Source organism: Phallusia mammillata, chromosome 5, assembly GCF_965637545.1.
Source record: "Phallusia mammillata chromosome 5, kaPhaMamm4.hap1.1, whole genome shotgun sequence".
Lineage (NCBI taxonomy): Eukaryota > Metazoa > Chordata > Ascidiacea > Phlebobranchia > Ascidiidae > Phallusia > Phallusia mammillata.
The window spans coordinates 7890751-7904383 of NC_137256.1; the positions used below are offsets into that span (position 1 = coordinate 7890751).

The 13633-nt window shown below is 35.6% G+C and overlaps 1 protein-coding gene across 4 annotated transcripts; it reads right to left on the reverse strand.

Annotated features, from left to right (window-relative positions):
- Positions 1–252: 252 nt before the first annotated feature.
- On the reverse strand, positions 253–12894 carry LOC145229269 (uncharacterized). Of its 4 annotated transcripts, none has more exons than XM_080094578.1 (13): positions 11845–12200; positions 11378–11464; positions 10589–10743; positions 10224–10323; positions 6322–6499; positions 5988–6106; positions 4747–5034; positions 4267–4482; positions 3976–4149; positions 3095–3270; positions 2765–2882; positions 2059–2160; positions 253–1554 (listed from the first exon to the last, which is right to left on the reverse strand). In XM_080094578.1, the coding sequence occupies exons 2-13, from the start codon at positions 11397–11399 to the stop codon at positions 707–709; spliced, it is 2496 nt and encodes an 831-aa protein (XP_079950704.1). In that variant the 5' UTR covers positions 11400–11464; positions 11845–12200; the 3' UTR covers positions 253–706. The 4 variants fall into 4 exon arrangements, with proteins under 4 accessions (XP_079950704.1, XP_079950703.1, XP_079950701.1 ...); XM_080094577.1 differs by lacking the exon at positions 11845–12200 and adding an exon at positions 11545–11832; XM_080094575.1 differs by lacking the exons at positions 11378–11464; positions 11845–12200 and adding an exon at positions 12781–12894.
- Between the last annotated feature and the right edge of the window lie 739 nt (positions 12895–13633).

The following is a 13633-nucleotide window of genomic DNA, read 5'->3' on the forward strand; positions in this document are numbered from 1 at the left end:
TAGTTTTTTACAAGCATTCTGTCAGGCTTAACTTAGTCAAACAAACAACATTTAGAAGCCAAGGTTGTGTGCTCTATCCCCATTTTGGCAAATTGTGTTTTTTTGAACAAGGTTAAACGTAATTTAAGTCACTAACTCTGCCCAGTAAAAAACAAACTAGCAATGTGACAGACAAGTCAAAGACGCACTCTTTACAACCATGGCGGATTTTTGTTGTGGCTGCTCGAATCGAGGATAAAAACAAAGTAAACATATTGGTTCAGGTTGTATTTTTACAAAATATTTACATTTGCAAGTGAACTACCAATCTACTTTAAAAACCTAAAAACGATTTATCCTCAGTTTTTACATGTGTGCAATACAGTAGATTGAACTTAAACATGCACTGTTCAAAAGTAAGCAATAAGCTGTAAGAAGATGCCTTTGAGATAAATGGAACTACTTTGAAGTGGTTTAAAAAACAGGCTTATCATATTGTCTAGGATGTGCTTTTAAAGTATTCAAGTCTCTATAAAAGTTATCAGATAAAAAACTGACATGTGCAAATAGGAAAGGTATTCTGTTAAGAAATACTGTACAAAATTTTGCTACAGAAAAAACACAGATGCAACATGAAAAGCAAACATATTTACATGCTGAATGACAAACTTTTTTTTTTTTTTTTTTTTGCCTTGTGAATGTGATTATTAGACCACTCTTTGGCATTTCATGGGCTGTTGCAACCCCGTTCTTCCTTGAGTGCAGTAACTGCAGTTAATACTTTCTCTAGTGCTGTCATAACTTCTTTTGTTTGTGCTGCACTTGTGTCTTGACCTGTTCTCGTTCGTCGTAGTGTTGTAGGTCGCTTTCTGCATCTCTCGTCCTCTTCAAGCAATGCAACTTCTTCCATTATAGACACCACAATTTTTTTCAACATATTCCTGACGGTGGCTGTAGGAATACAACTACGCTCAGAAGAGATGCACGCATCTTCACAGAACACACCATTTCCAGTAAATCCAGGATTGCATGCACAGTTGAATCCATCATCAGTCCTAGTGCATGTTGCGTTTTTATGGCAATTTTGCTCGGGAGATAAACAAATATCTTGGCAAAATAAACCATTTCCGAAATACCCTGGATTGCAATCACACTCAAAACTTCCATTTGTATTGAGGCAATCTGCATTTGTGTCACATGGAAAGGATAAACATTCATTTATATCATCACAACCAAGTCCACTAAAACTGTAACCAAAATTGCAAGTGCATGCAAAACTTCCATCCAAATTGATACATTCTGCATTTGTGTCACATGTTGAACTTAAACATTCATCGATATCACTGCAATTAAATCCATTTCCATTGTAACCAGTATTGCAAAGGCACTCAAAACTTCCATCTGTATTGCTACATTCTGCATTTGTGTCACATGGTGGGTTTAGACATTCATCAGTATCACTGCATTCAATTCCATTTCCATGGTAACCAGAATTGCAAGTGCACTTAAAACTTCCATCTGTATTGTTACATACTGCATTTGTGTCACATGGTGAACTTGAGCATTTATCAACATCTGTGCAGAAAAAAACACATTAAAGTCACATGTACAGTAAAAAAATAAACTTTCACAACTATGTACAACAGGTACGACAAAAACTTAACACTGCTTAGCAAGCAAAGTAAATTGTGACGCAAAAAAATGAACACTGGCAGAAACATTGCTTAAAAACAAAACATCCTAATTCAGACTACAGAAATACTTTTTCTATGCCTACTATGTCAGTTTTGTGGCCTATAATTTAGTCAAGATCCACTATCTAGAGAACCTGGCTTTATACTGAAACCATCATAATATTTGCAGACCTCTGATTTAACAGAAATCGGTTTTGATTTTCAGTAACATTGTATCATTATAAACAACTTTCTTTCTGTGAATGTGATGTTTTAAAGTGTTGAAAAATGGGGCGAAAGTTTTTTCTTTCCATTGTCTGATATGTGTAGTGGTTTGCAACAGGTACATTTGACTGTTACACAATCCACAACAAATAAACTTATCACTATAATATAATTATCTTACCAGTTGTTGTAGTTAAGGTAGTTTGTGTTGTAGTATCCTCATTCTCAGCAAGAACACTCGCACTTGTTTTGCGTTGTTTGATTTGAGTAGTAGTTTTTTTGTCTGTTATACAAACCGCAACAAATAAACTTATAAAAACTAATCTTCACATTAGGTCAGGGGTCACCAAATTAGGCTCGTTGGCCGGACCCGGCCTGCAAAGTCATTTCGCCCAGCCCTTGACTCTATTTTTTATTTGCGCAAATCGCATTTATAACATTGTAACAACCAAAAAAACAAGTTACTCCATGCGAATATGTTCTTGCCACCAAATGTAGGATTAGTTATCTAGTCTCATAGGATTACACCGCAGAAAATCCAAAGGCAGGATCCAAACAAGATCCAAAGGCAGTTTATTACATCACAAATAAGACTAAGAATGTTAATTGTGTACGGGCAATTTCTTTCTTTTGTTACATGTGACTTAATAATGGTGCATTGCTCGGTAGATATGACTAATTGCACAATTTAACAGTCACACCCCCAGACAAAAAAGATTACAGAAAGAACATCTCTTGACAGTCCAATTAAAATCATTATGGGTCAAGTTTGGAACAGACGTTTCAAGGGTTTGTAAACTATGCGGGCACCACATGTCAATATAAACTGAATTGGCGCACTGTGAGAAAGGTTTGGTGACCACTGCACTAGGATATCATTATCTCACTGGTCGTTGCAGTAAAGGTAGTTGGTCTTGTAGTTAGTATATCTCCATGAGCGGCACGAACACTCCCACTCAAAATAACTTCATATGATTGATTGATTGACAAACCAGAAAACACCACCTACCAAACAAAGAGTTCTTGTAACAACTGCTAATGATAGTGGGCCACATTTGCACAAATAAAAAAAACTGTTAAATTTAGTCATGCAAAATACCTTAAAACACAGTCAAATAAAAATGCAAAATGTGATGTTTTCATCACTTTTCAGTAAAACAGCACTCACATTAAATTAAATCAAGTCTTTTTACACCACGAAAAAAACATATAAATACCTGATAGCTTGTAGAACTATCCATTTCATTTTCAGTTAATGTTTGAATTGCACCATTTAAGTTAAAATTGAATTCAATTCCACGTGTAAGGACAGTAGAAGGAAAGGTGATTGTTATTCCAGTGCCATTATCAAATGATGCGGATTGAAAAGAAGTATTCTGAAGAGGGGAAGGATCTGTAAACAGGGTTGAGTTTAATTTATTTCCTTTTGTAAAATGGATCATAGTGACACAATAACAAAAAAACATTTGTGCAAATTTTTGCTAGAAATTGCAGAGCGTTGAAACATCAAAAAGTATAGGACACAATTGATGGATCAAGGTTGAACGCGCTGCAGCAACATATTATAAGCATTATGTGAATTGGACTCTTAAGAAAGTGGGGTTGGCACATTGTGCGTAAACACAATAGTAACGATCGTGTGACCTGTCTGCCTTAACTAACCACCCAGGTTGTTGCAATTTAAGCATGAACTAAAATATATTTAAGCATGAAGTAAATATTTTGGCAGAATGTTTAAACCAAATCATGCCAGCATCAATCACATGTATATTAAAAGCACAAACAAATTACAGGCAAATTCGTTTAATTGCAATTATATATTTAATAATATATTCTGTTTCATTGCATAGAAATCATGAAACTGTAGCTATTCATTTCTAAAAATAGAAAATCATTAATCACATGAAAATGCTTGGCAAATTGGTCAACTAATTTAGGTGTATATACTTGCATTTTGAGATGAAAACAAAAAAACTACAAAAAGCAAGACACTTTTTGCAGATGTACTTTTAGGCTGTTCAACAAGATTCAATAAATAGTAGGTGTATCAAGTTATGACAAATCTGCTATTACTATGCAATACACAAAATTTTTTTACTTGTTGTGAATAATATTGTGTATCGGTCAGCAGGTTCTGAAAATCTTGCAGAAAAGAAGCGATCATAAAAATTTGGATTTGTTCCATCAAGACAACTTTTGAATAAATAGTTTTGTCGGACTGCATATATTGTGTCAGCTTCCGGTGAAAAATGAGATGTTTCTCCATTACAGACTGTATAATAACACATACGAGTTGTAAAAAAAGTTACTATAAAATTTATGAACATTTCTTCTGTAGTCTGTACACAAGCTGCAAGGAAATAACAAACAAAACAAACAAAGTAATTACCTCCTACACAGTCAGAATTCAGTTCCACATGTTTTACAGTTTGTGCATTGTTGCCATCGCCTGAGTGAGAAAGTAGTGGTTCAGATCCAACAAAGCCGTACTTGGTGTACAGTTGAATACTTTCCAATCCTTCACCAGAACAATAATCAGCAAAGGCAATCCCTTTGCTTGTTGAATCATCAAAAATAAAATATCCATAATCTGGGCCTTTGGATGCTAAAACACAAACATTAGTGTAAACTTTAAACAGGTAAAAATAGAAAGGTATAGCCTAAACCTAAAGTATATTCACTTTTTTATGCCTGCTTAAAACGATTTTAAGAGTCCAATGGATTTTCGAGCTAAACTAATATGTGACCTGACTATAACTAGCAGCTATGAATTTTTTTTAGACCTATCAAACAGTTTGTGGCAAAAAGCAATGGTATTCCAGAAAACTTAAACAGATAAAATAGCGCATTTTTTATTACCATTACTTACCATGGTATCTGACAATTGAATCAGAATATAGTGCAGAATCAACTAGTGTTAAGTCAAGGCCAGCTGTACTTGGCGGAACAGATTGATCTGAGACTATTAGTTCATGGTGACATTGTGAGGTTCCAACCTCAAAAGCAATAACAGTTACATTGACCACCCTTTCTGATTGTGTCTGATAAGCACTAAGTAGTTCACTCTCAATTGTGGCTCTTAATGTTTCATCATTATTGGAATCGGGAGCAAATGTCAGGGTGGTTAGATTGATAGATGCAAACACTGAAATCATATCTGTAAAACAATACTATTAATCGCAAAGCCCTGAATTTTTTGGTGTGATTTGTGTTTTTGTCATGCTTGTTTGTCATCAAAATCAACTAAATGAACACAAAAACAACAGTTTTGCAATTTAATAAGCAGCTAATGGTGCATTTATTGTAAACATAACATACTCAGGTGATTCCTACTGAGGATCAAAGCAAACAAATGAACTTATTTTACAAATGATAATTTATTAAGCAGTATAAAACTCTTATTGCTCTTTAAAATTGGAACAATCAAACTAAAATGATGGTACATGCACTAATCTTTTGGTACATAATTTACTTCATAATAGATGTTAAATGTTTTTTTTTGTTATTTCAAACTAGTGATGGGACGGGTACCCGGTACTCGGTATCGATGGTATCGAACGTTTTCAGTGGTATCATACTCGTACTCGGTATCGAAATATTTTGTCTCAGTTTTCGATACCAACGTACGAGTACCGAATGCCAATTTACACTATAAGAATACAGGCAACTTTATGCCAATATTTGCTTTGGACAAAATCGGGAAAAAGTTCCGCAAAGTTCCGTATATTTTTTTCGCTATCAGATGGAGATTACATTTTTCTGTATGTGTCTGCACGCCTGTACTCCGACCATGGCAGATAAATAAGCCAGTGATATACAACTAAGTACGACAATGTACTTAAGTACTCGGTAATCATACTCGGTATCGAAGGTATATACACGTGGTACTCGTACTCGGTATCGGTACTGGTATAGTATCGTCCCATCACTATTTCAAACGCTGAAATGCAAAACTACTCAACACATAATTTATATGACCCTAAAAAAGCTCCATCATTTTTGTTTGGGGGAGATATTTTTTTAACAAGTTTCCAGGAAAATCAATGCATCTTTATAATTTTTGTGCAAAGAATTTTTCAGTTCAGTTTTATTTATCCTTCCATTTGTTACCTGTTGTAACAAATTGAGCTTCATCATAAGGACTTTGAATTTCTGAATAGTATAAAGATGCTACTTGAGATGCTCGTACCCTTACTGAGTAATAAGTATTTGGTAACAGATTTGGGACACTGTTAAAACAAAACAAAAAACGTTTTACACCTTTAATGTAACAGCCTTATGTATTTATTTTTTGTACACTGTAGTACATTACACAATTTTGTGGGATTTAATCAAATACTTCCTGGAATACAGGTTATGCAGAAGTTGTGTCTACGCAAATCTATACTTAAAAAAAAACATATTATAAAAGGTCTCTACACAAAATAACAGAAAAGAAACTTACACTGATACATAAAAGGAATTTACAATCGAGTCAGGTACGGAATAGACTGTTGAATCTGTGTCATCCATTGTATTATTAACTTCCACTTCAAATCCAGTAACTCCTGGTACTTGCTCCAAGTACATGGTTATAAAAGTAGGGGTGGTGATAAATGACAGAACTCCAACTCCATTCGGTGCTGCATAACATGTTGCTTTGAATACTCCTTTATATTACTTTAAATTCTATCCAAAATAATATTTAAAGTTCAATTACAAAACCATAAATAATTAGAACAGTGGTTTTCCTATATATTGCCAGTTTATATATACTACATCATATTTAACGATGTATCACATATACCATTTATTATATTAATAATGGATATATATTTGGCACCTACATTTCATTGGGTCCCTATCTTTTCCTGGCACTTTACAACATAACTGTTTCTGCAAGCATAATCTAATGGGTCCCCACACATGTGCATATGCGATTTGGTAACAGTAAAAATAGGGCACAGTCATTGTTTAACTGGAATAGTGGTTTTCCTATATATTCCATTTCACAGAAACTGTGCCATATTTACGCACCATTTGTTATAATTGTACCAATATTTATGTGGCCTGTTATAACATAATTGTGTTTGCACGCAAAAACCAATGGGTCCCCACACACACATATATTTTGAATTCGTAACAGGATGAATGACGCATGCACAGTGTTTTTTTTAAGGTGTTTTGGGGGACCGTAACTTTCTCCAGCGGTTTCCCAAAATTTGCCAGTAGCCTAATAAATAGTTCGTTTAAGCAAATATGGCTATTTTTTGGTATTTAAATGAAACACTTGCGGTCTCTTAAAACTACTTAGCGGTCACCCAAACCAAACCTTAAAAAAAAACCTGCGCATGCATATGCTAGGTAAGAATTTGAATTGCACAGATGACATTTGTCGTATTAAAAAACTTGTGTAGGAGATTTTTATAAATCAACGACAACTAATTTCATCAAATGTTATATAGGGGCAACATTTTTCCCGTGGCTGGGGTCAATGCAAAGCTCCAGGCAACAGAGGTTAGCGTCGATTTTTCACGGTTTCATTTCCGTCAGCGATCATTTTCTTGCGGCGTGCGAATGTTGTTAGATAAAGATGTGGTGCCGATCGTGGCAGGAGGGGCCTGTCGTTAACCGCCATAAGATGCAAAACTGTGTGATACAACAATTGCATAACTAACGTTTTAAACAATCTACAAACATATCTTAATTGCACAGTGCAAAAAGACTGCCTGATAGCACGTCTAGTTATGCACGAGGCCGAGATATTCGCTTTTCAGGGGGCAGGTTTGCGCTTTTCGCGCCCAATTGGGCTTTTTTCGACATGGAGTTGCGCGTTGTTTTCACGAGGTGGAAAATGGATGAGTCAAACTATTTAAACTTTTAACAAAGTTTCAACATTTTTTTTCCTTAATAGCCCTTTCTTTGTTAAATTATGATTTTTAATCCACACATAGCATTCCCTGGCGTCATTAAGTTTCTACATACCAACAATTCGATTGCTTAGCTGGGCTTTTTATGTCCAAAACCTGTTCTGAAACAGTTTTATTAACGCTTTCAGTTTGAGAAGTCATGTTACACAGGTGTAACAAATCGTGCTGCATTGTCGCTCTGTGTTTCGAAACACGAATAAGTTGACCTACATTAACGTTTACAGTGCAATATAACTAACATCGTAACATCTTAATTCCAACCAGTGAGAAAATGGTCAAGTGACAACTGCGTTCATTCGTGAAGCAGAGGCATTTTTCCATGCGCCACTATCGCCAATCACTCCCATTGCGTCAGCTGTGCACTGAGCGAGCACAAATGTGATAAAAGACTGCATGTAAAAACATATTTGGGGCTGTAAGAGTAATTACTGAGCCGATTGCAATGAAATTTTTAACAGCCAACAAGGAGCACCCTATCCACAGCTGTTTAAAATTTCAGCCGGTTAAGTCTTGTATTTCTGACCTCATTAACATGTGAACAAACAAACAATTAAACACAAATTTTCCTAGAAAGCCTTAACTGTTGTTTTAGACACTATAAATTAAAAAGTCGTTTGCTACAAAGGTATACATAACAACTTGTTTTTCACTTAACTTTGTTTCGCAAAAACAGTCATTCAATCACCTTTTGACACCGTTTTTAACACCATGCAGTCCTTAGTGTTAAACAAAACCGTTTTACCTAATTTATACCTGACTTAAGTATTGATTCTTAAATTGTCAAAAATAACGAAGCTACGTTATGACGAAAATTTCTATGTTGTAATGCCTACAAGTTGACCTTTAGTGACCCATGGTTATGCGGCGGCCAAGCTGACAACGAGAATTTGAAGACCATATATCGCGGCTTTCGAAAAAGTTAAGTTTACACCTTTATGTTGCTTGACATATACGAAACTGAAACAAATTTATCGAATTTAAATCACATTGCAGGTGTAAAACCTTCAACAAATCTGAAAATGCGCATGATAACCTTATAAAACGACACCTCATTGCTGCACAAAAAACAGCTGATTTCAAATCGCCCACATGACTGTCTCGTAAAACGTTTGTCCGGACGTCAAGCTGAGCACTCCCGCTTTGTCGCCTTAATCGTAAACCCATGAATTACTCCCTTGGGACTTATATCTGACCGATAGTGTACACATATTATGGGCTGCAAAGGTAACTGGCAAAAATTTAAATACTAAACGAATACCCTGCTCAAACAATTGTTAAAATTTTCGAAAATTTCAGCACCATAGGGCTTGCATTTCTGGCCTAAAACTAAAACCGAATATTTCGGGGTTTAAAGGGTGAAAAAATGGGTGAATCCAATAAAAAGTTACAAAATTCTTTAAAATGCCTTACATTGCACCAACCACAAAGCATGAAACTCTCAGATTATGTGTTATAGTCAGTACAGTCGTTTTTAAAAAATCGTTTTGGGGGCCTGTGGATAAACTACTGGGTCAACCGGGGTCAAACTTTAGGAGGATCAAATTTGGATCAATAACTAACATCTGTACAAATTTGAAAAAAGTAAAGCACTCTTTCTTGACCAAACACGTTTAATAAACCAGCGTAAGACAGAAACGAATATTGTGGGGTTAAGGGGTGAAAATGGGTAAATCATTTTTTAAGATACAAAATTCTTTAAAATACCTTACATTGCACCAAACAACAAAGCATGAAACTCCTACATGAAGTACTTTGGTCAGTACAGCTGTTTTAAAATTGCACGTTTTGGGGGGCTGTGGGTGAACCAAGCGATCAAACAGGGTCAAAATTCACATGGACCATCTTTAGACCAATATCTATAATGTGTGTAAATTTGAAAAAGTTTGAACCATTCTTTCTTGACCAAAACGTACAAATCTGCGTTAGAAAGAAAAAAAGAAAAAAAAATATGGACAAAAACAATGTGTCCCCTTCAGGGAAGGGGACCCATAATTAATTAAAGTTCAACTAAGTAGTTCAACCAAACCTAAAACTGAGTTGCCCTTTAAAGCTTTTCCCCTAGCACAATATTTGGTGGGGTTTAAACTAAATTAGGTTCATTGTTGGCTGATGCTCTCTGAAGTTCATTGATGGCTGATGCACTACCATATAAATTCCCCAACTACTGTAATTCAAATCACAAAGTCTACATTTGGCAGCAGAGATAGACTCCTAGCATCAGTGTAAATCCCACTGCATGCCTTATTTAGTAGATGTTACTTGTGCAGTTAATGGGTTGCTGGCATGAACACTTTGGAGCTCAGAAATTAATTCGAAGTCTAACATTGCACAAAATTGCTTTAATCTTTGACAAGTTTTTGAAACCATTCAAGTAAGGTATACCAAATTGCAAGCCCTTTGCCTATTTTTAGCTGCAGAACATAATTGGATTATATACCTGTTCTTGCTGCAACAGTTGTTGAGGTTATGCCAGCACCGTCATCATTGACTGGAGTAACAACTACATTGTATTGAATGTTGCTTCGCAGGCCAGATACCTAAATTCAGCAAAATACATCCCTGAATCTTATAAACATCAAAAATAAATCATACCAAAAGTACTGTACAGGGCTGGGGATATAGCAATGTTAAATCACCTACATTTGCAGAATAATGGCTTAAACCCAATAAAACATATAACACCAGACAAGATATTGATCTAACACATCTTCAGGTAATATTTGGACTTTGGTAATTTAAAGTTGTTGTATGTTGTTGTTATACACAATGAGTACAAAGCAAAGTAAATAGTCTCCTGTCCACCTTGAGACTTGTTGAAGTTGTGGGTTGTGTTCTGCTGTCACTCGGGGTATGTAAAGCAGTGTAAGTAACATTGTATGATGTAGCATCAGCAACTGCACTGAATTCAACAGTGAAGCTGTTTGTTGTAGGATTTGTAATGTTGACAGACGCTGGAGCTAAACAACAAAATATCTTTTTTTGAAACAAATCAATTTCTGATTGAATATTATAAGTAGGATAAATTAATACAGAACTACGTTAGTTTATATTTGCTAAATTTTAATGATAAGAAAAAATTAAACCCAGATAATTTCGACTTGCAGATAATTTCGACTTGCAGTTTACTAACGTATGATTGATTTAATGTTTGATTTAAAAATAAGGGGCCAGCAAATAGCAACAGCCAAATCTGTGCAATTCCTTGGGCTAACTATTCACGAGAGCTTGTCATGGAAAGAACACATGACAAACATTTTGCAAAAAATTAAAAGAATATATTACTTAACTATAAAAATTAGGCCTTTATTAACAAAGCAAGCTCTACATTGCATTTATCAAGTATAAGATTCAAAGTATCTGCAACAAGTTTTGTTTTTTACATGACCTATGGCTTTGAATCTCAAAACCTGGAAGAAACATTGAAACATCATAACATATTAACAAACAAGCAACAGTTTAAACTTGAGTGCGCAATGTATTTATACAATTACCAAAATGGTAGATTACCTCAAGCATTTGACCATTTTTTTCATCGCAAAACGGTAACCAATGGTGTAAGTACTCGACAAACCGAAAGTGGTCATACCATACCTTTTTGCAGCAGCAGTATCATACAACAATCTATTAAGTATACAGGTCCCAAATGCTGGACAGACCTTAAAATTGATGTTGTTCCAACTTCGAAAAAATTATTTACAAAACAAGTAAAAAATACACTCCTGGAATACTAGCAGTCGGACAGCACCTGGACTTATTACCTTAGTTTTCTACTCACATATCACTACATAACTATTGCTTTTTCAGATGTCCCCAGTGTATTATTACTCTGTTTGCTGTGATGAGTTTTTTGGTGGACACCGTCAAGCAACTATCTAAGAGCATGTGTTTTCATGCTGTGCACATTCACTAAATTGCATTTCCCACCACTATTCACAGTACTTAACTCTCACCACTATTGTGTACATTTGTAAACTTGCACTATTACAAGGCAAAATGTTGCCACACTGGTTTTGCACATGTTTTTAATTATTATTATGGTTGTTGACAAGTTATCTTACTTGTGTTGTGAGTTGAATATTTGATTTACCACTACCAGCAACTATTACTGTTTTTACTGGTCATGGTTTTTACCATGACCAAGCACATTATTATTACACTGCTGTGGAGCATGCATGTTCACTTAAAACCACTGTCGTTTGGGGTGATTTTTTTTATATGCACCTGCTAAAAAAAGTCCCTGTGTTATATCAAAAAACAAACGCTGCCGCTCGGAGTTTTTCTTTTTCAGTTACATCATTCGCAGCAACCAATCAACTATGCAAAGTGTCACGGAACGGCAATAGCTGAGCTGATGGTGTCCCCCCTACCCCTATATCCCACGAACCTATGGACTCATTGATCTGTTTATTTTTTTTTAAATTAATTACTTTTTTGTGCCGTTTTTATTTCCTCTTTTGTCTTTTTTTAAGGTTATACTACCTTTTCTATCGTCACTATGTTTGTGCTGCACCCTTCCTTGTGGCGCCGGAAACCATCCAACAGGGTTTCTTTTGGTAGTTTCTTTTCCTGTTTTTAGGTCCCAACCTGACTGGTTCCACCAACGTTACCCCCCCAGTCTTGATGTCCCAATGCGCCAACCTCACCCTCTGATGTGAGTCCCTGCCACATAACGCTATTAGTAACGGTGTAGCTGCAGCGCGTTTATCATCTTTCCACCAATTGTGCCCTTACCTTTGTCGCGCTTTATAACGTCCCAACGTTGCGCAGCTATTTCCGGCTTGGTGAATATTTTAGCGCAAATGTGTTGCTACAATTTGTATCACCGTCGAAATAAACTCAACTCAATGTAGGCGCTAAAGTTAATACTAACTCGACCAACCATTTTAAAATAATTGAACTGACACCAATACAACCAATAATGTTCTTTGATCCAACTTAGGCTGAAAGAAAAAGTTTGTTTAATTTCTTTTCAAATTTATTTTTCAAGGACGTACCTGGTAACCGACCAACAACTAACTTCGTCGTACAAACAGTCATGTACACCAATATCCACAACATGTTCCCCCACATTGTCAGTACCTATTTTGTTACACTAAAGATTCCAATCAAAGTCAACTTTCTAATTGTCAGGTACAGTTAGTTAACGAATAAATAGATTATTCTTTGTGTAAAGTGTTAAATTTCACGTTTTAGTGGTATGGCGATAAACAAGCACACAAACGCGCTGTGAGTAAAGAAACACAAAACGACAAAATACATATAGCTTAAATATGGTAAAACGCTATAAGCGCAAGACAAAACACATGTGTCGCGAAAAAATGCCTGTTTTACTAAGTCAAACTGCAACCAACTTTTCGCTTTAGGTAAATTTGCTATCGAAACTAGAAAAGCAACACAATGATTTAGTGATGCCAGCGATTATTGATTTACGAAAAACGAACAGTTTCACACTGTGCTAGTTGCGAGATACATGCAAACTGTTTAAATTACCGTCAAAAAAGTACCTTTCCGATGCGCAGTAATTAAGCTAGTCAGGGCTTTACCCCGCCAAAAAGATTGCAAGGTTGTATTCTGTTACCTAGGAGATGATACCGCAACTAAGAACGGGTGTAAAATTACAGCGAACATTACCAAAATGCGATCTACCTACAATTAACTGTAGACTAACGAGAGGTTGAAAAAGCCTGCAGTTCATTTGTCTGAACGGCGATCGTAAACAAGCTCTAAAAATAGAACTTTTTTGCTAAAACTTGAATTTTTACGGGGACGGTTTTTCCCTCGCGTGCGATAGTTTGCTGGTGCGTTGCAACGCTAAAAAGATTTTCAAGGGTTTCGGTTTTTCGCTAA